A 26,378-nucleotide genomic window follows, 5' to 3' on the forward strand; every position below is an offset into this window, starting at 1 on the left:
ATTTTGAGGGACTAAGGACGGAGTCCATACAATCCAGGAGGGGTATCTATGGTCCATGGGTCGGTGGTCCTCTCAGGTGGGGGTGGTGGTAACTCTTCCTCAGGCAGGATGGAGCGCACAAAATGCACCGGACGAGTTGGGGATGTGTGGAGCTCCCTCGGAATTCTTGAGGGACAGCTGGATTGCAAATGCCCAGGTTGCCTATACCCATAACATCTCCTCTCAGTGATACCCCCAGGTCGTGGTCGGAACTGTTGGGGCCCAGGATTGTGAGGCGTGATTGTCATAGGCCTGCGGCTGGGTGGAGGGGGAGATATAATCTCAGGGGGCCGGGGTGCGAGAGAAGGCTGTGGTTTACTGTCCAGAAGCCCCCTTCATTGCGGTCGGATAGTAAGGGCCTCATCGGCCAGAGCTGCAGCTCTATCCACGGTACACGGCATGCGCTCCTGGACGCATTCCCGTACCTCTGCGCGGCGCATTTGGCAAGAGATTGTTCTATAAGGAACAATGCCTGTATAACATCTTCCACAGTAAAGGCGTTTTCTGCTTCCAGCCATCTCCGACATGCCTGGGACATCTTATGCGCATACATCCTAACTGATCCCCCCGTGGTGCATGGGAGGTCTTGGAACTTGGCCCTATATGAGTCTGGGGAGATAGTATGGTAATCCAGGATAGTCCGCTTTACAATGTTATACTCCCGATTCTGCTGTGAGTCAATGGTTCGGTAAGCCTCCGCCATGCTACCGTTCAGGAGTCCCACTAACAAACGCATCCAGTCAGAGTGGGGCACCTCCATCACAGCACACTGCTGTTCAAAGTCCTTGAAGAACCCCTCCACATCTCTGGAAGCCTCATCAAATGGCTTGAAGTCTGTCCTGGTGATCCGTACAGGCTCCCCACTCGTTGGGTTTACAATCCACATTGTGTTACTCCCTCTTTCGATCTCCATCGCTTCTTGTCTCCGCTGTGCCCGGCGAGCAGCCTCCTCTTTGTAATCCTGAGACGCCTGGGCCCAGAACCGCCATCTCTTCTTCGTACCACACCACCCACTGGCTTTTTGGGATGGGGTCCTCGTCTCCTAGGCTTGTCCTTCAGACATATGGGAGTAGGTGGTCTGGCTGGCACCAACCAGTAAATCAATTAAGGTTTCTTTAGTCAGTCCCTGGTAGTTCAGGCCCAGGTCTCTGGCTGTCTCCTGTAGACTGGATATAGTCCAATTTCTGTATTCACTCTGTGTGTGGTTCTCCATTTGGTTACGCTCTGTTGATCCCAATGCTGCCACCAGTTGTCACGGGGTCCTTCTCCAGTATCAGACAATCAACAGACCAAGACCTTTATTTAGGCAAAAATACGAAAGGTCCATATACAATCCACCACACAAAGGATAAGACAGTCCAGAAGCCGAATGCAGTTCAGTAAGAGGATAAAAGCCCTGGGAGATGAGAGTCCAAAAATCCAGCAGAGGATAACAGTCCATATACGCTACTTTCTCTCTGACGTGCTGTGATCACATCATAGTTCCACACAGGATCTGATCTGTGTTTCACCTCTCTGATATTTTAAAAGTCCTCCTCCTTATTCACAGGTCAGGAGGGGGAAGTTCACAGGGGCTCATTGTTTCAACAAGCTAGTTCAATATGTAATTAGCATATTGGCAAACAGGATTATTCACTGACCCTGTGACAAGACAATACAGTACTGTGGGGGCTGATATCAGATGGCAACCACAGCCATTAATTAGCAAATAACGCATCCTACAAGAGAACACCATGATAATCAGTAATACATTAATACACATAAAATGATATCCACATACCATATCCTACCATCACAACCTATCTATAGATATATCCATAGCTATCCATCTATATAGATTTATCCATAGATATATAATAGCAAGGCCAATGTTGATTAATGAACATGTTTACTTAAAAAAAGGAAAAAAAATGACGTGGACTCCCGCGCAATTTTCTGTGGTCGGGGGCCAATATTTGTAGCATGGGAAGGGCGTAATACCCATGGCCACTTCCCAGGCTATGAATATCAGCCCACAGCTGTCTACGTAGCCTTTACTGGCTATTAAAATAGGGCGACCCCCCAAAAAAAAGATGGGGGTCCCTGTCATGATCCCAATGGCAGGGGATCACAAAAGGACAAGCACAAAAACAAAACAAGCTCTAGGGTGATGGAACCTGAGCTGACCGCGATCCTGAACCTAAACACACAACTAGCAGTAGCCGGGGAACGTGCCTACGATGATTCCTAGACATCTCGCGCCAGCCGAAGGATTAACTTCCCCTATTAAAAGAAACACAGACCTCACTTGCCTCCAGAGAAACACCCCACAGAAATAGCAGCCCCCCACATGTAATAACGGTGAAATGAGAGGAAAGCACATACGTAGTTATGAAAATAGAATCAGCAAAAATGAGGCCCGCTAAAGCTAGATAGCAGAGGATACAAAAGTGAACTGCGCGGTCAGCGAAAAACCCTTCAAAAAACCATCCTGAAATTACTTGAGCTCATGTGCCAACTCATGGAATATGAGGAGTAATTTCAGCCCACTAGAGCAACCAGCAGCAAGGAATCACATATCTGCAAGCTGGACTAAGACAAAAATAAAGCAAAACGTGGAACAGGAAAATCAAAACTTAGCTTGTCCTGAAGATAACAGACGCAGGGAGCAGAGGTAAAAAGACACGCTGATTACATTGATAGCCGGCGAGGAAATGACAAAAAAGCCAGGTTAAATAGGAAACTCCCATAACCTGATGGAACAGGTGGACACCAGAGACCGCAGAGAACACAAGTCACCCAGTACCATCAGTAACCACCAGAGGGAGCCCAAAAACAGAACTCACAACAGGTCCCCTTATATTTTATAGCCAGAAAGGCTACGCAGACAGCTGCGGGCTGATATTCATAGCCTAGGAAGGGACCATGGATATTGCCCCCCCTGGCTAAAAATACCAGTCTGCAGCCGCCCCAGAAATGGCGCATCTGTAAGAAGCGCCAATTCTGGCACTTAGCCCCTCTCTTCCCACTCCCCTGTAGCGGTGGGATATGGGGTAATAAGGAGTTAATGTCACCTTTGTATTGTAAGGTGACATTAAGGCGGGTTAATAATGGAGAGGTGTCAATAAGACGCCTATCCATTATTAATCCTAGAGTAGTGAAAGAGTTAAAAACAAAATTAAGACAGACAGAAAAAAGTATTTTATTATTAATTTCACCTTACAATATGTTATATGTTGTATGTACTGTATGTACTCTGTTGCATGTACTGTATGTCAATGTATATGTTGTATGTACTGTATGTTGTATGTACTGTATGTCATATGTTGTATGTACTGTTATATGTTCTGTATGTCATATGTACTGTTGTATGTACTGTTGTATGTAATATGTTGCATGTTCTGTATGTCATATGTTGTATGTACTGTTGTATGTTGCATGTAATTGTGTATATTGTATGTACTGTTGTATGTACTATTGTATGTACTTATGTCATATGTTGTATGTAATGTATGTAATGTTGTATATTGTATGTAATGTTGTACGTATGAACTGTATGTCATATGTTGTATGTGTCAGGTCGCCGTTATCACCGCCGCGGCCCCTGCTGTCCGCTCATACTTACCGCTCCACGGCGTCCCGGCTCGCTCCTGTTCTTTCTAACCTGTTGTGAATTCTGCTTTTGGGCTCCCTCCGGTGGTTGTGGATGGTGGTGCAGTTGGGCCTGGACTGCAGGATTGGACAGGTGTATCTGCTAATTGCAAAGCTGACTGGGGTATTTAGCTTTGCAGGACTCATTAGTCCCTGCCAGTTGTCAATGTTCTATTGCCAGTAATGGTTCTCCGCCTGGCCTCTCCTGCCTGCTGCCATTTCAGCTAAAGATAAGTGTCTGATTCTTTTTTGCAGGCTCACAGGCTGTGTGTCTATTTTTTCGTGCTGTTCATAGTTTCTATTTTGTTCCAGCTTCGACTGTCCTGTTTTCTCAGTCTGGTTGGATTCGCTGGAGTTGCAGATATACTCTCCACACCTTTAGTTAGGTGGTGGAGTTTTTGTATTTTTCTGCTGTGGATATTTTGTAGATTTTGTGCTGACCGCTCAGTATCCTGTACTATACTTCCCTATCTAGGTAGAAGTGGCCTCCTTTGCTAAATCTGTTTTCCGCCTGGGTGTGTCTTTTCCTCTCCTACTCACAGTCATTATTTGTTGGGGGCTGCCTATACTTTGGGGGTCTGCTCTGAGGCAAGTCAGTTTTCCTATTTTCCATCTTTAGGGATAATTAGTCCTCCGGCTGTGTCGAGGTGTCTAGGTCTGGATAGGCACACCCCACGGCTACATCTAGTGTCTGTGATAAGTTCAGGTTAGCGGTCTGTATTGTTACCACTACTCCAGCGAAGGTTTTTTCATGTTGTTCCAAGGCCGCCTGATCATAACACTAACCATAGTCTGTTTCCGTGCTTCCCTTTCAGCTCCAGTTCTCCTGTGTCTCCGTCTCCTCGGTGCGCCTGTTCCTCAGCCTAGTCCTTCTGCCTTCGTCTCCTGCTCTTCCGTGGTCTCGTGTCCTCATCCTGTCTACTGGTTTGTCTCCCATTCTCTATCTGTTTTGTCAGTCTCCCGTTACCCGTTCCTCATCATCTTTCTTGTTTCTTTCCCGTCGTCCCTGCCTTGTCCTTTCCTTTCCCCCTGCTTTGGTACCCGCTGCCGTGCAGTAGTTTCCCCTGGGCCTGCTCCTAACGCTCCCTGTATAGGGGGTGGTCTACCTGGTCCACTCGTCCTGGGGAGGTTCGCTGTTTCGGTTCAGTGGGTTCACCTATCTCATTCTCCTGGTCACAAATCGTAACAGTATGTACTGTTGTATATTGTATGTACTGTTTGTTACGTGTTACGGAACCACTCAGCACCCAGAATATGTTGTGCAGTTATATGTATGTACAATAGGTTCCATGTGAGATGCATGCCCCTATTGCATCAGCCCACAGGCTGCGCCCTGGGCAGAGGGGACAAGATATCCCCCTTCTGTCCTCTCCCACCTTTGTAATTCCCACAGTAAATATCGGCAGGCTCCGGCCACCTGCAGCTATTGTAATGTACAGTATGTCTGGCCTGCCGCTTTTCTATTGGCCTGCCCTCTGTATCTGTGTGATATATTCTGTGTCCTGTGAGTAAAGTGTTGTCAGACTGGAAATACGTGGAGAAGCAGTGATCTTTTATATGCGCCCATGTAACCAAGCAATTCCAGCCAGCGTCCTTCATTCAGACTCCAGCCAAAGCAGAGTGGACCTCCTGAAACACGGGGTGGTACTGAAAGAGGTACCCCAGCTTGGTAGACCCCAGTACAACCGGTAACATAGTAACATAGTTATTAAGGTTGAAGGAAGACTTTAAGTCCATCTAGTTCAACCCATTGCCTAACCTAACATGCCCTAACATGTTGATCCAGAGGAAGGCAAAAAAAAAAACCCATGTGGCAAAGAGTAAGCTCCACATTGGGGAAAAAAATTCCTTCCCAACTCCACATACGGCAATCAGACTAGTTCCCTGGATCAACACCCTAACAGTAATAAAGTCAGTAATAAAATCCATGGAAAGGTGTGTCCATGATCTACTAGGCATAGGTAGTGGAAGAAGAGGACCAGACGGACGGGTATGTGATACTTTAGAACGCACGCAAATACTGCAGGTAGCCACCTGTTCAACCACATCCCGATGCAACCCCGGCCACCAAAATGACGGTAAATACGTCCGCGGTTGCCTTACCTCCTGGATGACGAGCAAGCACCAAGTTATGATGTTCCCTAATAACTTTACGATGCAAATCATACGGTACAAATAACCTCCCTGAAGGCCAGGAGCTTCCCCCTGAGCCTCCATCACCTCTCATTCTAGGTCATGGTACAAGGCCGAAATAACTACCCCATTCTGCAAAACTGAGGCAGGGTCCTCATGGTCACCACCACCAGGAAAGATCCAGGACAAAGCATCCGCCTTGACATTTTTTATCCCTGGACGCAAAGTGACAACAAAACTGAATCTAGTAAAGAACAGGGACCACCTAGCTTGTCTAGGGTTGAGACGTTTAGCTGATTCAAGATATGACAGGTTCTTGTGGTCCATGATAACAGTAATGAGATGGACAGTCCACTCCAACCAATGTCGCCACTCCTTCAAGGCCAATTTAGTCACCAAAAGCTCCCTAGAACCCACGTCATAATTTCTCTCAGTCGAGGATAATTTTTTTGGATAAGAAGGCACATGGATGCCATTTACCAGGGGAAGGACCCTGACACAACACAGCCCCAACCCCCACGTCCTACGCATCAACCTCCACAACAAAGAGCTGGAAAACCTCGGGTTGACTGATTACTGGGGCCATGGCAAAACAACTCTTTATGCTGGAGAAAGCCTGCGGGGCGGCATCCTCCCCTAACAACAGGCCAACTCCCCCAACATCCGGCCTTATGCCTGGTTTCACGATAATGTGAATATGCCATGTTTTGAGTATCTACCTAAAAGTTCCAAGGCTTCTCAGACACACGCTGTGGGCCTTTCTGACCCCCCTCTTCCCACTCTGCCTGTGTGTATAATGCAAAACCCCTCATTTTCCCCATCCCTCAAGAATTTATATGGCTCTATGCTACGACAGACAAGTATCCCTACCCCACTCCTCCTACCTGGTACTGGTTAAAACTGGTATAGGAAGTGTGAGCTTCTATTGTTTTTCGAAGGTTATATATATTGGCACCGATCAAGGCTAGAGATATAAGGATTATATATTCCGGATATCCATCGAGAGATCTATATCTCCCTGAAATCACTAGAAGCTAAACCCAACGAGTGCAAAGAGCGGGTTTCTCCGTAAGCGGGTAACTATACCGTGTTTACACTTAAAAGAATCGCCCCGAAGAATCGTGGAGCACCTCCTGACCATTGTGTCTTTCATATACGAGGTTCGTACAGCAAGCTAAGCATAAAAATGGGTGACATAACTCTAAGGAAAGGGGAGGGTTTAGCCTCTAAGTGAGGTCACCACAGGGTGAGTGCTTTGGTTTTAGGCTAGGAAATAAGTGAGTAAAGCAGCAATCTTCATGTGTCTTTACGGGGTCCTGCTGAGAGACAGGGGTGATGCATCTGGATATATGCTCGTCCTTCCCCCACAGCACACGATCAGCCATGAGATGATATGACAATGAAATGTAAGTGTTTTTCACCGTTAATCCCATTTTATTTGTAATTGTATAGTACATACGATATTTGTCTTCTTTATAATATCTTTTTATACTTCTGTAAACACTGCCTACCTTTTTTGGAGTAAAATATAAAATTACTAGCTTGTCTCTCCGTGCTCTATAACGTACGGTCACGTCCTCTGAAGTGAATTACGCTACTAATTTGGGTTGGCTCCAGACCCGTTAATAATTAAGAAATCGGAGCTGGTGGCAGCGGAATTTGTCCTGTGCGTTTGGGAGGCTTTGTAGCGACCGGCGGCATTGATAATTATTGTTCCCCCCTGAGTGGGAGTAGTTATATCGCCCTCACTGCAGCATGCCCATTAGCCAGGACATAGCAGGCAGCCTTTCTGGTGACTAAATATCCTAGGTGCAGTACCCTGTCTGGCCTGAGGATAAGGGGGGCGCCAAAGAGCTGCAAGTTCCAAACCGGAACTGGGATATAAATAAATCCTCTTCAGAAAGAACCAGGGGCAACCAAACAACCCCGGTTCATGACAAATTGGAGTGGTGGGGATGATAAAGGGATCCTCCCCGTGAACTATTGGTGGTAGGGCGGTGGGATTCCTGACACCAGGCCTCCTACCTTCCGGCCTCCTTCTATCTGCACCGGCCTCCTCCCCAACAGCCTCCTCCCCTCTGCACCAGCTTCGTTCCATCAGCACCAGCTTCCTCCCCTCTGGCCTCCTTCCATCTGCACCGGCCTCCTCCAATCCGCACCAGTCTCCTCCCATCTGCACAGGTCGCATCCTCTCCAGCCTCCTTCCATCCACGCTGGCCTCTTCCCTTCAGCCTCCTTCCATCCGCACCGGCCTCCTTCCCTCACCGCCGGCCTCCTTCCATCCTCCTCCCCTCCGGCCTTCCATCCTCTCTGGCCTCCTCTCCTCCTTCCATCCCCTCCAGCCTACTTCCAATCTCTCCGGCCTCCTTCCATCCTCTCTGGCCTCCTTCCATCCTCTCCGGCCTCCTCTCCAGTCTCCTCCTCTCCCCTCCAGCCTCCTTCCAATCTCTCCGGTCTCCTTTCCTCACCGCCAGCCTCCTTCCATCCTCTCCGGCCTCCTCCTCTCCCCTCCAGCCTCCTTCCATCCTCTCCGGCCTCCTCCTAATCTCTCTGGCCTCCTCCTCACCCCTCCAGCCTCCTTCTATCCTCTCCGGCCTCCTCCTCTCCCATCCAGCCTCATTCCATCCTCTCCGGCCTCCTCTCCCCTCCAGCCTCCTTCCAATCTCTCCGGCCTCCTCCTCTCCCCTCCAGCCTCCTTCCATTCTCTCTGGCCTCCTCCCCTCAAGCCTCCTTCCATCCCCTCCGGCCTCCTTCCATCCTCTCCGGCCTCCTCCTCTCCCCTCCAGCCTCCTTCCAATCTCTCTGGCCTCCTCCTCTCCCCTCCAGGCTCCTTCCAATCTCTCCGGCCTCCTCCTCTCCCCTCCAGCCTCCTTCCATCTTCTCCGGCCTCCTCCTCTCCCCTCCAGCCTCCTTCCATCCTCTCCGGCCTCCTCTTCTCCCCTCCAGCCTCCTTCCATCCCCTCCTCCTCCTCTCCCCTCCAGCCAGTCTCTCCAGCCTCCTCCTCTCCCCTCCAGCCTCCTTCCAATCTTTCCGGCCTCCTCCTCCCCCCTCCAGCCTCCTTCCAATCTCTCCGGCCTCCATCCATCCTCTCCGGCCTCCTCCCCTCCAGCCTCCTTCCAATATCTCCAGCCTCCTCACCTCCTCCTCTCCCCTCCAGCCTCCTTCCAATCTCTCCGGCCTCCTTCCATCCTCTCCGGCCTCCTCCCCTCCGGCCTCCTTCCATCCTCTCCGGCCTCCTCCCCTCCGGCCTCCTTCCATCCTCTCCGGCCTCCTTCCTTCCTCTCCGGCCTCCTCCCATCCTCTCCGGCCTCCTTCCATCCTCTCCGGCCTCCTCCACTCCGGCCTCTTTCCATCCTCTCCAGCCTCCTTCCTTCCTCTCCGGCCTCCTCCTCTCCCCTCCGGCCTCCTTCCATCCTCTCCGGCCTCCTTCCATCCTCTCCGGCCTCCTCCCCTCCGGCCTCCTTCCTTCCTCTCCGGCCTCCTTCCATCCTCTCCGGCCTCCTCCCCTCCTTCCTTCCTCTCCGGCCTTCTCCTCTCCCCTCCGACATCCTTCCATCCTCTCTGGCCTCCTCCTCTCCCCTCCAGCCTCCTTCCATCCTCTCCGGCCTCCTCTCCCCTCCAGTCTCCTTCCTTCCTCTCCCCTCCAGCCTCCTTCCTTCCTCTCCGGCATTCTCTCCCCTCCAGCCTCCTTCCTTCCTCTCCGGCCTCCTCTCCCCTCCAGCCTCCTTCCTTCCTCTCCGGCCTCCTCTCCCCTCCAGCCTCCTTCCTCTCCGGCCTCCTTCCTTCCTCTCCGGCCTCCTCCTCTCCCCTCCAGCCTCCTTCCTTCCTCTCCGGCCTCCTCTCACCTCCAGCCTCCTTCCTTCCTCTCCGGCCTCCTCTCCCCTCCAGCCTTCTTCCTTCCTCTCCGGCCTCCTCTCTCCTCCAGCCTTCTTCCTTCCTCTCCGGCCTGCTCTCCCCTCCAGCCTCCTTCCTTCCTCTCCTGCCTCCTCCTCTCCCCTCCAGCCTCCTTCCATCCTCTCCGGCCTCCTTCCTTCCTCTCCCCTCCAGCCTCCTTCCTTCCTCTCCGGCCTCCTCCTCTCCCCTCTGGCCTCCTTCCATCCTCTCCGGCCTCCTTCCTTCCTCTCCGGCCTCCTCCTCTCCCCTCCGGCATCCTTCCTTCCTCTCCGGCCTCCTCCTCTCCCCTCCAGCCTCCTTCCTCTCCGGCCTCCTCTCCCCTCCGGCCTCCTCTTCCCTCCAGCCTCCATCCTTCCTCTCCGGCCTCCTCTCCCATCCAGCCTCCTTCCTTCCTCTCCGGCCTCCTCTCCCCTCCGGCCTCCTCTCCCCTCTGGCCTCCTTCCATCCTCTCCCCTCCAGCCTCCTTCCTTCCTCTCCGGCCTCCTCTCCCCTCCGGCCTTCTTCCTTCCTCTCCGGCCTCCTCTCCCCTCCGGCCTCCTTCCTTCCTCTCCGGCCTCCTCTCACCTCCAGCCTTCTTCCTTTCTCTCCGGCCTCCTCTCCCCTCCAGCCTTCTTCCTTCCTCTCCGGCCTGCTCTCCCCTCCAGCCTCCGTCCTTCCTCCTCCTCTCCCCTCCAGCCTCCTTCCATCCTCTCCGGCCTCCTTCCTTCCTCTCCCCTCTAGCCTCCTTCCTTCCTCTCCGGCCTCCTCCTCTCCCCTCTGGCCTCCTTCCATCCTCTCCGGCCTCCTTCCTTCCTCTCCGGCCTCCTCCTCTCCCCTCCGGCATCCTTCCTTCCTCTCCGGCCTCCTCTCCCCTCCAGCCTCCTTCCTTCCCCTCAAGCCTCCTTCCTTCCTCTTCGGCCTCCTCTCCCCTCCAGCCTCCTTCCTTCCCCTCCGGCCTCCTTCCTTCCTCTCCGGCCTCCTCCTCTCCCCTCCAGCCTCCTTCCTTCCTCTCCGGCCTCCTCTCCCCTCCGGCCTTCTTCCTTCCTCTCCGGCCTCCTCTCCCCTCCGGCCTCCTTCCTTCCTCTCCGGCCTCCTCTCACCTTCAGCCTTCTTCCTTCCTCTCCGGCCTCCTCTCCCCTCCAGCCTTCTTCCTTCTTCTCCGGCCTGCTCTCCCCTCCAGCCTCCTTCCTTCCTCTCCTGCCTCCTCCTCTCCCCTCCAGCCTCCTTCCATCCTCTCCGGCCTCCTTCCTTCCTCTCCCCTCCAGCCTCCTTCCTTCCTCTCCGGCCTCCTCCTCTCCCCTCTGGCCTCCTTCCATCCTCTCCGGCCTCCTTCCTTCCTCTCCGGCCTCCTCCTCTCCCCTCCAGCCTCCTTCCATCCTCTCCGGCCTCCTTCCTTCCTCTCCCCTCCAGCCTCCTTCCTTCCTCTCCGGCCTCCTCCTCTCCCCTCTGGCCTCCTTCCATCCTCTCCGGCCTCCTTCCTTCCTCTCCGGCCTCCTCCTCTCCCCTCCAGCCTCCTTCCTTTCTCTACGGCCTCCTCTTCTCCCCTCCGGCCTCCTTCCTTCCTCTCCGGCCTCCTCTCCCCCCTCTCCGGCCTCCTCCTCTCCCCTCCGGCCTCCTTCCTTCCTCTCCGGCCTCCTCCTCTCCCCTCGAGCCTCCTTCCTTCCCCTCCGGCCTCCTTCCTTCCTCTCCAGCCTCCTCCTCCTCCTCCCCTCCGGCCTCCTCCTTCCTTCCTCTCTGGCCTCCTCTCCCCTCCGGCCTCCTTCCTTCCTCTCCGGCCTCCTTCCTTCCTCTTCGGCCTCCTCCTCTCCCCTCAGGCCTCCTTCCTTCCTCTCCGGCCTCCTTCCTTCCTCTCCGGCCTCCTCCTCTCCCCTCCAGCCTCCTTCCATCCTCTCCTTCCTCTCCGGCCTCCTCTCCCCTCCAGCCTCCTTCCTCTCCGGCCTCCTCCTCTCCCCTCCAGCCTCCTTCCATCCTCTCCCCTCCAGCCTTCCTTCCTCTCCGGCCTCCTCTCCCCTCCAGCCTCCTTCCATCCTCTCCGGCCTCCTCTCCCCTCCAGCCTCCTTCCTTCCTCTCCGGCCTCCTCTCCCCTCCAGCCTCCTTCCTTCCTCTCCGGCCTCCTCCTCTCCCCTCCAGCCTCCTTCCATCCTCCTCTCCCCTCCAGCCTCCTTCCTTCCTCTCCGGCCTCCTCCTCTCCCCTCCGGCCTCCTTTTCTCCCCTCCAGCCTCCTTCCATCCTCTCCGGCCTCCTCTCCCCTCCGGCCTCCTTCCTTCCTCTCCGGCCTCCTCCTCTCCCCTCCAGCCTCCTTTCTTCCTCTCCGGCCTCCTCCTCTCCCCTCCTTCCTTCCTCTTCGGCCTCCTCCTCTCCCTTTCGGCCTCCTTCCTTCCTCTCCGGCCTCCTTCCTTCCCCTCCGGCCTCCTTCCTTCCCCTCCGGCCTCCTTCCTTCCTCTCCGGCCTCCTTCCTTCCTCTCCGGCCTCCTTTCTTCCTCTCCGGCCTCCTCCTCTCCCTTCCGGCCTCCTTCCTTCCCCTCCGGCCTCCTTCCTTCCTCTCCGGCCTCCTTCCTTCCTCTCCGGCCTCCTTTCTTCCTCTTCGGCCTCCTCCTCTCCCTTTCGGCCTCCTTCCTTCCCCTCCGGCCTCCTTCCTTCCTCTCCGGCCTCCTTCCTTCCTCTCCGGCCTCCTTTCTTCCTCTCCGGCCTCCTCCTCTCCCTTCCGGCCTCCTTCCTTCCTCTCCGGCCTCCTTCCTTCCTCTCCGGCCTCCTTTCTTCCTCTTCGGCCTCCTCCTCTCCCTTTCGGCCTCCTTCCTTCCCCTCCGGCCTCCTTCCTTCCTCTCCGGCCTCCTTCCTTCCTCTCCGGCCTCCTTTCTTCCTCTCCGGCCTCCTCCTCTCCCTTCCGGCCTCCTTCCTTCCCCTCCGGCCTCCTTCCTTCCTCTCCGGCCTCCTTTCTTCCTCTTCGGCCTCCTCCTCTCCCTTTCGGCCTCCTTCCTTCCCCTCCGGCCTCCTTCCTTCCCCTCCGGCCTCCTTCCTTCCTCTCCGGCCTCCTTCCTTCATCTCCGGCCTCCTTTCTTCCTCTCCGGCCTCCTCCTCTCCCTTCCGGCCTCCTTCCTTCCTCTCCGGCCTCCTCCTCTCCTCTCCAGCCTCCTCCTCTCCCCTCCGGCCTCCTTCCTCTCCGGCCTCCTCCTCTCCGGTCTCCTTCCTTCCTCTCCGGCCTCCTTCCTCCCTCTCCGGCCTCCTCCTCTCCCTTCCGGCCTCCTTCCATCCTCTCCGGCCTCCTCCCCTCACCCCCGGTCTTAGAGAACTGACCTGCAGCACATTGGCCCCGGACTGACAACATTTCCCGTCAATGAGCCAAGGCCTGCACCGCCCTACACACACACACAGAAGCTATTGCTCTCTGGTGTCAGCCCAGGCGCAGAAATCAGGAATAAAGCGCAGCGCTCCCGAAATATGACCTGTGACCTCTGCTCTCCCCTCCGCTCACTGGTTTGGTCTCACTGCGGCTGCGCACATTACGCGGCTGCATTGCTCGCGCGCGCCCTCTGCCGGCTGCATTCAGTCATTACGGCGCTGGCGGCCGAGGAGCAGGTGGAGCCGAGCTGTGTGCGGATCATGGAGGCCGCTCCGGACCTGCGGGACGTGGAGAGCAAGGTGGGCAGGAAGACCCCCGAGAGCCTGCTGCGCTGGATGACGGAGGAGCCGAGGATGAGGGGCTGCGGCAGCGGGAGCCTGGAGGACAAGATGGAGGCGCTGCGGCTGGAGCTGGTGAGGACGGGAACACGGAGCCCCCATCATAAGAGGAGCCCCCCATCATAAGAGGAGCCCCCCATCATAAGAGGAGCCCCCCCCATTATAAGAGGAGCCCCCCCATTATAAGAGGAGCCCCCCATCATAAGAGGAGCCCCCCCATTATAAGAGGAGCCCCCCATCATAAGAGGAGCCCCCCCATCATAAGAGGAGCCCCCCATCATAAGAGGAGCCCCCCATCATAAGAGGAGCCCCCCCCATTATAAGAGGAGCCCCCCATCATAAGAGGAGCCCCCCATCATAAGAGGAGCCCCCCCCATTATAAGAGGAGCCCCCCCATTATAAGAGGAGCCCCCCATCATAAGAGGAGCCCCCCCATTATAAGAGGAGCCCCCCATCATAAGAGGAGCCCCCCCATCATAAGAGGAGCCCCCCATCATAAGAGGAGCCCCCCATCATAAGAGGAGCCCCCCATCATAAGAGGAGCCCCCCCATTATAAGAGGAGCCCCCCATCATAAGAGGAGCCCCCCCCATCATAAGAGGAGCCCCCCCATCATAAGAGGAGCCCCCCATCATAAGAGGAGCCCCCCCATTATAAGAGGAGCCCCCCATCATAAGAGGAGCCCCCCATCATAAGAGGAGCCCCCCATCATAAGAGGAGCCCCCCCCATCATAAGAGGAGCCCCCCATCATAAGAGGAGCCCCCCCCATTATAAGAGGAGCCCCCCATCATAAGAGGAGCCCCCATCATAAGAGGAGCCCCCCATCATAAGAGGAGCCCCCCATCATAAGAGGAGCCCCCCCCATCATAAGAGGAGCCCCCCCCATTATAAGAGGAGCCCCCCCCATTATAAGAGGAGCCCCCCATCATAAGAGGAGCCCCCCCCATCATAAGAGGAGCCCCCCCATTATAAGAGGAGCCCCCCATCATAAGAGGAGCCCCCCCCATCATAAGAGGAGCCCCCCCCCATTATAAGAGGAGCCCCCCATCATAAGAGGAGCCCCCCATCATAAGAGGAGCCCCCCCATCATAAGAGGAGCCCCCCCATCATAAGAGGAGCCCCCCCCATTATAAGAGGAGCCCCTCATCATAAGAGGAGCCCCCCCCATCATAAGAGGAGCCCCCCCCATTATAAGAGGAGCCCCCCATCATAAGAGGAGCCCCCCCCATCATAAGAGGAGCCCCCCCCCATTATAAGAGGAGCCCCCCATCATAAGAGGAGCCCCCCATCATAAGAGGAGCCCCCCCATCATAAGAGGAGCCCCCCCCATTATAAGAGGAGCCCCCCATCATAAGAGGAGCCCCCCCCATCATAAGAGGAGCCCCCCCCATCATAAGAGGAGCCCCCCATCATAAGAGGAGCCCCCCATCATAAGAGGAGCCCCCCATCATAAGAGGAGCCCCCCCCATCATAAGAGGAGCCCCCCATTATAAGAGGAGCCCCACATCATAAGAGGAGCGCCCACCATTATAAGAGGAGCCCCCCCATCATAAGAGGAGCCCCCCCCATCATAAGAGGAGCCCCCCCATCATAAGAGGAGCCCCCCATCATAAGAGGAGCCCCCCCCATCATAAGAGGAGCCCCCCATTATAAGAGGAGCCCCCCCATTATAAGAGGAGCCCCCCCATTATAAGAGGAGCCCCCCCATTATAAGAGGAGCCCCCCCATCATAAGAGGAGCCTCCCATTATAAGAGGAGCCCCCCCCATTATAAGAGGAGCCCCCCCATTATAAGAGGAGCCCCCCCCATTATAAGAGGAGCCCCCCCCATTATAAGAGGAGCCCCCCCATCATAAGAGGATCCCCCCCCATTATAAGAGGAGCCCCCCCATCATAAGAGGAGCCCCCCCCATTATAAGAGGAGCCCCCCATCATAAGAGGAGCCCCCCATCATAAGAGGAGCCCCCCCATCATAAGAGGAGCCCCCCCATTATAAGAGGAGCCCCCCATCATAAGAGGAGCCCCCCCCATCATAAGAGGAGCCCCCCATTATAAGAGGAGCCCCACATCATAAGAGGAGCCCCCACCATTATAAGAGGAGCCCCCCCATCATAAGAGGAGCCCCCCCCATCATAAGAGGAGCCCCCCCCATCATAAGAGGAGCCCCCCATCATAAGAGGAGCCCCCCCCATCATAAGAGGAGCCCCCCATCATAAGAGGAGCCCCCCCATTATAAGAGGAGCCTCCCATTATAAGAGGAGCCCCCCCCATTATAAGAGGAGCCCCCCCATTATAAGAGGAGCCCCCCCCATTATAAGAGGAGCCCCCCCATTATAAGAGGAGCCCCCCATCATAAGAGGAGCCCCCCCATTATAAGAGGAGCCCCCCCCATCATAAGAGAAGCCCCCCCCCCATTATAAGAGGAGCCCCCCATTATAAGAGGAGCCCCCCCATTATAAGAGGAGCCCCCCCATTATAAGAGGAGCCCCCCATCATAAGAGGAGCCCCCCCATTATAAGAGGAGCCCCCCCATCATAAGAGGAGCCCCCCCCATCATAAGAGGAGCCCCCCCCATTATAAGAGGAGCCCCCCCATCATAAGAGGAGCCCCCCCATTATAAGAGGAGCCTCCCATTATAAGAGGAGCCCCCCCATCATAAGAGGAGCCCCCCCCATTATAAGAGGAGCCTCCCATTATAAGAGGAGCCCCCCCATTATAAGAGGAGCCCCCCCCATTATAAGAGGAGCCCCCCCATTATAAGAGGAGCCCCCCATCATAAGAGGAGCCCCCCATCATAAGAGGAGCCCCCCATCATAAGAGAAGCCCCCCCATTATAAGAGGAGCCCCCCATTATAAGAGGAGCCCCCCATAATAAGAGGAGCCCCCCATAATAAGAGGAGCCCCCCATTATAAGAGGAGCCCCCCATTATAAGAGGAGCCCCCCCATCATAAGAGGAGCCCCCCTATCATAAGAGGAGCCCCCCCATCATAAGAGGAACCCCCATCATAAGAGGAGCCCCCCATCATAAGAGGAGCCCCCATCATAAGAGGAGCCCCCCCATCATAAGAGGAGCCCCCCATCATAAGAGGAGCCCCCCATCATAAGAGGAGCCCCCCCATTATAAGAGCCCCCCATCATAAGAGGAGCCCCCCATCATAAGAGGAGCCCCCCCCATTATAAGAGGAGCCCCCATCATAAGAGGAGCCCCCCATCATAAGAGGAGCCCCCCATCATAAGAGGAGCCCCCATCATAAGAGGAGCCCCCCCATCATAAGAGGAGCCCCCCCATCATAAGAGGAGCACCCATCATAAGAGGAGCCCCCCATTATAAGAGCCCCCCATCATAAGAGGAGCCCCCCATCATAAGAGGAGCCCCCCTATCATAAGAGGAGCCCCCCCATCATAAGAGGAGCCCCCCCCATTATAAGAGGAGCCCCCCATCATAAGAGGAGCCCCCCCATCATAAGAGGAGCCCCCCCATCATAAGAGGAGCCCCCCATCATAAGAGGAGCCCCCCCATAATAAGAGGAGCCCCCCATAATAAGAGGAGCCCCCCATAATAAGAGGAGCCCCTCCATAATAAGAGGAGCCCCCCATAATAAGAGGAGCCCCCCATAATAAGAGGAGCCCCCCATAATAAGAGGAGCCCCCCCATCATAAGAGGAGCCACCCATAATAAGAGGAGCCCCCCATAATAAGAGGTGCCCCCCATTATAAGAGGAGCCCCCCTCCAGTGTAAAAGAGGAGCCCCCCATAATAAGAGGAGCCCCCCCATAATAAGAGGAGCCCCCCCATAATAAGAGGAGCCCCCCATAATAAGAGGAGCCCCCCATAATAAGAGGAGCCCCCCATAATAAGAGGAGCCCCCCTCCAGTGTATTATAAGAGGAGCCCCCCCTCCAGTGTATTATAAGAGGAGCCCCCCTCCAGTGTATTATAAGAGGAGCCCCCCTCCAGTGTATTATGAGAGGAGCCCCCCCTCCAGTGTATTATAAGAGGAGCCCCCCCATTATAAGAGGAGCCCCCCATTATAAGAGGAGCCCCCCTCCAGTGTATTATGAGAGGAGCCCCCCCATTATAAGAGGAGCCCCCCTCCAGTGTATTATAAGAGGAGCCCCCCTCCAGTGTATTATAAGAGGAGCCCCCCTCCAGTGTATTATGAGAGGAGCCCCCCCTCCAGTGTATTATAAGAGGAGCCCCCCCATTATAAGAGGAGCCCCCCATTATAAGAGGAGCCCCCCTCCAGTGTATTATGAGAGGAGCCCCCCCATTATAAGAGGAGCCCCCCTCCAGTGTATTATAAGAGGAGCCCCCCATTATAAGAGACCCCCTTCCAGTGTATTATAAGATGCACCCCCCCTCCAGTGTATTATAAGAGGAGCCCCCTTCCAGTGTATTATGAGAGGAGCCCCCCCTCCAGTGTATTATAAGAGGAGCCCCCCCATTATAAGAGGAGCCCCCCATTATAAGAGGAGCCCCCTTCCAGTGTATTATAAGAGGAGCCCCCCTCCAGTGTATTATAAGAGGAGCCCCCCTCCAGTGTATTATAAGAGGAGCCCCCCCTCCAGTGTATTATAAGAGGAACCCCCTCCAGTGTATTATGAGAGGAGCCCCCCTCCAGTGTATTATAAGAGGAGCCCCCCTCCAGTGTATTATAAGAGGAGCCCCCCCTCCAGTGTATTATAAGAGGAGCCCCCCTCCAGTGTATTATAAGAGGAGCCCCCCTCCAGTGTATTATAAGAGGAGCCCCCCTCCAGTGTATTATGAGAGGAGCCCCCTCCAGTGTATTATAAGAGGAGCCCCCCTCCAGTGTATTATAAGAGGAGCCCCCCTCCAGTGTATTATAAGAGGAGCCCCCTCCAGTGTATTATAAGAGGAGCCCCCCTCCAGTGTATTATAAGAGGAGCCCCCCCATTATAAGAGGAGCCCCCCTCCAGTGTATTATAAGAGGAGCCCCCCTCCAGTGTATTATGAGAGGAGCCCCCCTCCAGTGTATTATAAGAGGAGCCCCCCTCCAGTGTATTATGAGAGGAGCCCCCCTCCAGTGTATTATGAGAGGAGCCCCCCTCCAGTGTATTATGAGAGGAGCCCCCCTCCAGTGTATTATGAGAGGAGCCCCCCTCCAGTGTATTATAAGAGGAGCCCCCCTCCAGTGTATTATGAGAGGAGCCCCCCCTCCAGTGTATTATAAGAGGAGCCCCCCTCCAGTGTATTATAAGAGGAGCCCCCCATTATAAGAGGAGCCCCCCTCCAGTGTATTATAAGAGGAGCCCCCCTCCAGTGTATTATGAGAGGAGCCCCCCTCCAGTGTATTATAAGAGGAGCCCCCCATTATAAGAGGAGCCCCCCTCCAGTGTATTATAAGAGGAGCCCCCCCTCCAGTGTATTATAAGAGGAGCCCCCCTCCAGTGTATTATGAGAGGAGCCCCCCCATTATAAGAGGAGCCCCCTCCAGTGTATTATGAGAGGAGCCCCCCTCCAGTGTATTATAAGAGGAGCCCCCCTCCAGTGTATTATAAGAGGAGCCCCCCTCCAGTGTATTATAAGAGGAGCCCCCCCATTATAAGAGGAGCCCCCCTCCAGTGTATTATAAGAGGAGCCCCCCTCCAGTGTATTATGAGAGGAGCCCCCCTCCAGTGTATTATAAGAGGAGCCCCCCTCCAGTGTATTATGAGAGGAGCCCCCCCTCCAGTGTATTATAAGAGGAGCCCCCCTCCAGTGTATTATAAGAGGAGCCCCCCATTATAAGAGGAGCCCCCCTCCAGTGTATTATAAGAGGAGCCCCCCTCCAGTGTATTATGAGAGGAGCCCCCCTCCAGTGTATTATAAGAGGAGCCCCCCATTATAAGAGGAGCCCCCCATTATAAGAGGAGCCCCCCTCCAGTGTATTATAAGAGGAGCCCCCCTCCAGTGTATTATAAGAGGAGCCCCCCCTCCAGTGTATTATAAGAGGAGCCCCCCTCCAGTGTATTATGAGAGGAGCCCCCCCATTATAAGAGGAGCCCCCCCATTATAAGAGGAGCCCCCTTCCAGTGTATTATAAGAGGAGCCCCCCTCCAGTGTATTATAAGAGGAGCCCCCCCTCCAGTGTATTATAAGAGGCGCCCCCCCTCCAGTGTATTATGAGAGGAGCCCCCCCTCCAGTGTATTATAAGAGGAGCCCCCCCATTATAAGAGGAGCCCCCTTCCAGTGTATTATAAGAGGAGCCCCCCTCCAGTGTATTATAAGAGGAGCCCCCCTCCAGTGTATTATAAGAGGAGCCCCCCTCCAGTGTATTATAAGAGGCGCCCCCCCTCCAGTGTATTATAAGAGCCCCCCTCCAGTGTATTATGAGAGGAGCCCCCCCTCCAGTGTATTATGAGAGGAGCCCCCCCTCCAGTGTATTATAAGAGGAGCCCCCCATTATAAGAGGAGCCCCCCATTATAAGAGGAGCCCCCCTCCAGTGTATTATAAGAGGAGCCCCCCATTATAAGAGGAGCCCCCTCCAGTGTATTATAAGAGGAGCCCCCCCATTATAGGAGCCCCCCCTCCAGTGTATTATAAGAGGAGCCCCCCCATTATAGGAGGAGCCTCCCTCCAGTGTATTATGAGCCCCCCCATTATAGGAGGAGCCCCCCTCCAGTGTATTATAAGAGGAGCCCCCTGTAACGGGGTCTACTGTGCTGTAGTACCTCTTTCAGCACCCTCGTGTTTCAGGAGGTCCACTCTGCTTTTGCTGGATTCTGAATGAAGGACGCTGGCTGGAATTCCTTGGTTACATGAGAGCATATAAAAGCTGAGTGCTACCCCACGTATTTCCAGTCTGACAACACTTTACTCACAGGACACAGAATATATAACACAGATACACAGGGCAGGCCAATAGGAAAACAGGCCAGACATACATTACAATAGCCGCCGGGGGCCGGAGCCTGCCGATATTTACTGTGGGAATTACAAAGGTGGGGGGAGGACAGCAGGAGAATATCTTGTCCCCTCTGCCCAGGGATGCAGCCTGTGGACTGATTCATTTCACATGGAACCTGTTGTGAGTTCTGCTTTTGGGCTCCCTCCGGTGGTTGTAGGTGGTAATGCAGTTGTCCCTGGGCTGCAGTCCTGGTCAGGTGTATCTGCTAATTGCAATTCTGACTGGGGTATTTAGGTTTGCAGGACTCATTAGTCCTTTCCAGTTGTCAATGTTTCTTGGAAGGTGTTGGACCTCTGTCTGGCTTCTCCTGCTTGCTGCCAATTCAGCAAAGATAAGTGTCTGTTTCTTTTTCTGTGGCACACTTGCTGTGTGCTTGTTTTTTTTATTGTATTCCTGCTCTGAGTGTAGGATTCTCTGGAGTTACAGATATACGTTCCACGTCTTTAGTTAGATGGAGGAAGTTTTTGTATATTCTGCTGTGGATATTTTTGAAGGGTTTTAATACTGACCGCACAGAACTCTGTCCTATACTTTCCTATTTTAGCTAGAGTGGCCTCTTGTGCTAAATTCTGTTTTCTGCCTGTGTATTATTATTATACATTTTTATAGCGCCATTTATTCCATGGCGCTTTACATGTGAATACGAGGCAAATATAGACAAATACATTAAACATGAGCAGATAACAAGGCACACGGGTACATAAGGAGGGAGGACCCTGCCCGCGAGGGCTCACAGTCTGCAGGGGATGGGTGATGAACCACTAGGAGAGGGTAGGGCAGGTTGCGCGGCGGTTCAGTAACTTCAGGATCACTGCAGGCTGTAGGCTTGTCGGAAGAGGAGGGTCTTCAGGTTCTTTTTGAAGGTTTCAATGGTAGGCGAAAGTCTGATGTGTTGTGGTAGAGAGTTCCAGAGTATGGGGCAAGCACGGGAGAAGTCTTGGATGCGGTTGTGGGAAGAAGAGAGGAGAGGAGAGTAGAGAAGGAGATCATGAGAGGATCGGAGGTTGCGTGTAGGTAGGTACCGGGAAACCATGTCACAGATGTATGGAGGAGACAGGTTGTGGATGGCTTTGTATGTCATTGTGAGGGTTTTGAACTGGAGTCTCTGGGCGATAGGAAGCCAGTGAAGAACTTGACATAGGGGAGAGGCTGGAGAATAGCGGGGAGACAGGTAGATTAGTCGGGCAGCAGAGTGTAGGATGGATTTTTCCTCTCCGACTCACCGCCAATATTTGTGGGGGACTGTCTATCCTTTGGGGTTCTGCTCTGAGGCAAGATAGTATTCCTATTTCCATCTATAGGGGTATTTAGTCCTCCGGCTGTGACAAGGTGTCTAGGTTTTGTTAGGTACACCCCACGGCTACTTCTAGTTGCGGTGTTAAGATCAGGATTTGCGGTCAGTAGAGTTACCACCTACTCCAGTGAAAGTTTTCATGCTGCTTCAAGGTCACCGGATCATAACAGTACAACTGGCCCATAATGAGTTAAATGCATCTCAGAAGAAGGGAAGAAAGGTGTTGAGCCATTTTTTTCTTCAGTCTGCTTTCTCTTCTCTTCCCTCTTGATCTCTGGGTGGCTGAGGAGCTTTGTGCTAGCATGGATGTTCAGGAATTAGCTTCTCGTGTAGACCAGCTTGCTGCTAGGGTGCAGGGTATTTCTGATTATATTGTTCAGACTCCTGTTTTAGAACCGAAGATTCCTACTCCTGATTTGTTTTTTGGTGACAGGTCCAAATTTTTGAGTTTTAAAAACAACTGTAAACTGTTTTTTGCTTTGAGACCTCGATCCTCCGGTGATTCCATTCAGCGGGTTAAAATCGTCATCTCCCTGCTGCGTGGCGATCCGCAGGATTGGGCGTTTTCCCTGAAATCTGGGAATCCGGCTTTGCTTAATGTAGACTCCTTTTTTCAGGCTTTGGGATTATTATATGATGAACCTAATTCTGTGGATCAAGCTGAGAAGACCTTGTTGGCCCTGTCTCAGGGTCAAGAGGCGGCAGAATTGTATTGTCATAAATTCAGAAAATGGTCGGTGTTGACTAAATGGAATAATGATGCTTTGGCGGCAATTTTCAGAAAGGGTCTTTCTGAATTCGTTAAAGATGTCATGGTGGGGTTCCCCACGCCTTCTGGTCTGAATGATTCTATGTTTCTGGCCATTCAGATTGACTGGCGCTTACGGGAGCGCAGAACTGTGCGCACTGTGGCGTTGTCCTCAGAGCAGATTCCTGAGCCAATGCAGTGTGATAGGATTCTGTCTAGAACGGAACGACAAGGATTCAGATGTCAGAATCGGTTGTGTTATTATTGCGGCGACGCTTCTCATGTCATTTCAGTCTGTCCTAAGCGGACAAAGAGGATCGCCAGTTCAATTACCATCAGCACTGTACAACCTAAATTTTTGTTATCTGTGTCCTTGATCTGCTCATTGTCATCATTTTCTGTCATGGCGTTTGTGGATTCAGGCGCCGCCTTGAACTTAATGGACTTTGAGTTTTCCAGGCGTTGTGGTTTTCCCTTGCAGTCTTTGCAGAACCCTATTCCTTTCAGGGGCATTGATGCTACACCCTTGGCTAAAAATAAGCCCCAATTTTGGACACAGGTGACCATGCGCATGGCGCCAGCCCATCAGGAAGATTGTCGATTTCTGGTGTTGCATAATTTGCATGATGCTATCGTGCTGGGTTTTCCGTGGTTGCAGGTACATAATCCTGTGTTGGACTGGAAGTCCATGTCTGTGACTAGTTGGGGTTGTCAGGGGGTTCATTATGATGTTTCTTTGATGTCAATCTCCTCTTCTTCCTCTTCTGAAATTCCAGAGTTTTTGTCTGATTTTCAGGATGTATTCGATGAGCCCAAGTCCAGTTTCCTTCCACCGCACAGGGACTGCGATTGTGCTATTGACTTGATTCCAGGCTGTAAGTTTCCTAAGGGTCGACTTTTCAACCTATCTGTACCTGAATATACCGCCATGCGGAGCTATATTAAGGATTCTTTGGAGAAAGGGCATATTCGGCCATCTTCTTCACCGTTGGGAGCGGGGTTCTTTTTTGTTGCTAAAAAAGATGGCTCCTTGAGACCCTGTATAGATTATCGCCTCTTGAATAAGATCACGGCCAAGTTTCAATACCCTTTACCTTTGCTTACCGATTTGTTTGCTAGGATTAAGGGAGCTAGTTGGTTTACGAAGATTGACCTTCGGGGGGCATATAATCTTGTTCGTATTAAGCAGGGTGATGAATGGAAAACTGCGTTTAACACGCCCGAAGGCCATTTTGAATACCTTGTGATGCCATTTGGGCTCACTAATGCTCCATCTGTTTTTCAGTCCTTCATGCATGATATCTTCCGGACTTATATTGATAAGTTCTTGATTGTATATTTGGACGATATTTTGATTTTTTCCGATGATTGGGAGTCTCATGTGGAACAGGTCAGGATGGTATTTCAGATCCTTCGTGACAATGCCCTGTCTCTTTGGGGTGCAGAAGGTTTATTTTTTGGGCTTCATTTTTTCTCTCTCGTCTATAGAGATGGATCCGGTTAAGGTTCAGGCCATTCATGATTGGATTCAGCCCACATCCGTGAAGAGCCTTCAGAAATTTTTGGGTTTTGCAAATTTTATCGCCGTTTCATTGCTAATTTTTCCAGCGCGGTTAAACCCTTGACCGATTTGACGAAGAAAGGCGCTGATGTGGCGAATTGGTCCTCTGCAGCTGTGTCTGCCTTTCAGGAGCTTAAACGTCGATTTACTTCTGCTCCGGTGTTGCGCCAACCGGATGTTTCTCTTCCATTTCAGGTTGAGGGTGACGCTTCTGAGATTGGGGCAGGGGCCGCTTTGTCTCAGAGGGATCCTGTTGGTTCCTTGATGAAACCGTGTGCCTTCTTTTCCCGTACGTTTTTGCCTGCTGAACGCAATTATGATGTCGGCAATCGGGAGTTGTTGGCTATGAAGTGGGCGTTTGAGGAGTGGCGACATTGGCTTGAGGGAGCTAAGCATCGTATTGTGGTCTTGACCGATCATAAGAATTTGATTTACCTCGAGTCTGCCAAACGGCTGAATCCTAGACAGTCTCGATGGTCCTTGTTTTTTTTCCGTTTTGATTTCGTGGTCTCGTATCTTCCGGGTTCTAAGAATATTAAGGCTGATGCCCTCTCTAGGAGTTTTTTTGCCTGATTCTCCTGAGGTCTTGGAATCGGTCGGTATTCTTAAAGAGGGGGTGGTCCTTTCTGCCATTTCCCCTGATTTACGATGGGTTCTTCAGGAATTTCAGGCTGACAAACCTGACTGCTGTCCTGTGGGGAAACTGTTTGTTCCTGACAGATGGACTAGTAGAGTAATTTCTGAGGTTCACTGTTCCGTGTTGGCTGGTCATCCTGGCATTTTTGGTACCAGAGACTTGGTTGGTAGGTCCTTTTGGTGGCCTTCTTTGTCGCGTGATGTGCGCTCTTTTGTGCAGTCCTGTGGGACTTGTGCGCGGGCCAAGCCTTGTTGTTCCCGTGCTAGTGGGTTGCTTTTGCCATTGCCGGTCCCTGAGAGGCCCTGAACGCATATTTCTGTGGATTTTATTTCTGATCTTCCGGTCTCCCAGAAGATGTCTGTTATCTGGGTTGTTTGTGACCAGTTCTCTAAGATGGTTTATTTGGTGCCTTTGCCTAAATTGCTTTCCTCTTCGGATTTGGTTCCGTTGTTTTTTCAGCATGTGGTCCGTTTGCATGGTATTCCGGAGAATATTGTGTCCGACAGAGTTTCCCAGTTTGTTTCTAGGTTTTGGCGGGCCTTTTGTGCTAGGCTGGGCATTGATTTGTCTTTTTCTTCTGCGTTTCATCCTCAGACAAATGGTCAGACCGAGCGAACTAATCAGACTTTGGAGACTTATTTGAGATGCTTTGTGTCTGCTGATCAGGATGATTGGGTGGCTTTCTTGCCATTGGCCGAGTTTGCCCTTAATAATTGGGCTAGTTCGGCTACTTTGGTTTCGCCTTTCTTTTGTAATTTTGGTTTTCATCCTCGTTTTTCTTTTGGGCAGGTTGAGCCTTCTGACTGTCCTGGTGTGGATTCTGTGGTTGACAGGTTGCAGCAGATTTGGGCTCATGTGGTGGACAATTTGGTGTTGTCTCAGGAGGAGGCTCAACGTTTTGCTAACCATCGTCGGTGTGTTGGTTCCCGGCTTCGGGTTGGGGAGCTGGTCTGGTTGTCTTCCCGTCATGTTCCTATGAAGGTTTCTTCTCCTAAGTTTAAGCCTCAGTTTATTGGTCCTTATAGGATTTCTGACATTATTAATCCGGTGTCTTTTCGACTGGCGCTTCCAGCCTCTTTTGCGATCCATAATGTCTTCCATAGATCTTTATTGCGGAAATATGTGGAGCCCGTTGTTCCCTCTGTTGATCCTTCGGCCCCTGTGTTGGTTGATGGGGAGTTGGAATATGTTGTTGAGAAGATTTTGGATTCCCGTTTTTCGAGGCGGAAGCTTCAGTACCTTGTCAAATGGAAGGGTTATGGCCAGGAGGATAATTCTTGGGTTTTTGCCTCTGCTGTCCATGCTGCTGATTTGGTTCGTGCCTTTCATCTCGCTCATCCTGATCGGCCTGGGGGCTCTGGTGAGGGTTCGGTGACCCCTCCTCAAAGGGGGGGGGGGGATACTGTTGTTAATTCTGCTTTTGGGCTCCCTCCGGTGGTTGTAGGTGGTAATTCAGTTGTCCCTGGGCTGCAGTCCTGGACAGGTGTATCTGCTGATTGCAATTCTGACTGGGGAATTTAGGTTTGCAGGACTCATTAGTCCTTGCCAGTTGTCAATGTTTCTTGGAAGGTGTTGGACCTCTGTCTGACTTTTTCTGCTTAGCTGCCAATTCAGCAAAGATAAGTGTCTGTTTCTTTTTCTATGGCACACTTGCTGTGTGCTTGTTTTTTGATTGTATTCCTGCTCTGAGTGTAGGATTCTCTGGAGTTGCAGATATACGTTCCACGTCTTTAGTTAGATGGAGGAATTTTTGTAGAATCTGCTGTGGATATTTTTGGAAGGGTTTTAATACTGATCACACAGTACTCTGTCCTATCCTTTCCTATTTTAGCTAGAGTGGCCTCTTGTGCTAAATCCTGTTTTCTGCCTGTGTTTG

The 26,378-nt window shown here is 52.8% G+C and overlaps 3 protein-coding genes across 3 annotated transcripts in view; 1 reads left to right on the forward strand and 2 right to left on the reverse strand.

Moving 5' to 3' along the window:
- Positions 1 to 8,383: 8,383 nt before the first annotated feature.
- Positions 8,384 to 11,137, reverse strand: LOC138648157 (ribosome-binding protein 1-like). Its single transcript, XM_069737661.1, has one exon. The coding sequence runs from the start codon at positions 11,135 to 11,137 to the stop codon at positions 8,384 to 8,386; it is 2,754 nt and encodes a 917-aa protein (XP_069593762.1).
- A 349-nt stretch (positions 11,138 to 11,486) lies between these two features.
- Positions 11,487 to 13,001, reverse strand: LOC138648158 (ribosome-binding protein 1-like). Its single transcript, XM_069737662.1, has one exon. It carries the CDS (start codon positions 12,999 to 13,001, stop codon positions 11,487 to 11,489), a length of 1,515 nt encoding a protein of 504 aa, XP_069593763.1.
- Positions 13,002 to 13,232: 231 nt separating this feature from the next.
- LURAP1 (leucine rich adaptor protein 1) overlaps positions 13,233 to 26,378 on the forward strand; it is a 40,493-nt gene continuing 27,347 nt past the window's right edge. The window contains exon 1 of the mRNA XM_069735877.1: positions 13,233 to 13,429. Coding sequence (XP_069591978.1) covers positions 13,277 to 13,429 — 153 coding nt within the window. The 5' untranslated portion in view covers positions 13,233 to 13,276. The remainder of the gene's footprint in view (positions 13,430 to 26,378) is intronic.

Source organism: Ranitomeya imitator, chromosome 8 (genome assembly GCF_032444005.1).
Source record: "Ranitomeya imitator isolate aRanImi1 chromosome 8, aRanImi1.pri, whole genome shotgun sequence".
NCBI lineage: Eukaryota > Metazoa > Chordata > Amphibia > Anura > Dendrobatidae > Ranitomeya > Ranitomeya imitator.

Coding starts and splice junctions, on each gene's coding strand:
- LOC138648157 (XM_069737661.1), bottom strand. CDS start 11,137: ATGGAAGGAGGCCAGAGGGGAGAGGAGGAGGCCGGAGAGGAAGGAAGG.
- LOC138648158 (XM_069737662.1), bottom strand. CDS start 13,001: ATGTTGTCAGTCCGGGGCCAATGTGCTGCAGGTCAGTTCTCTAAGACC.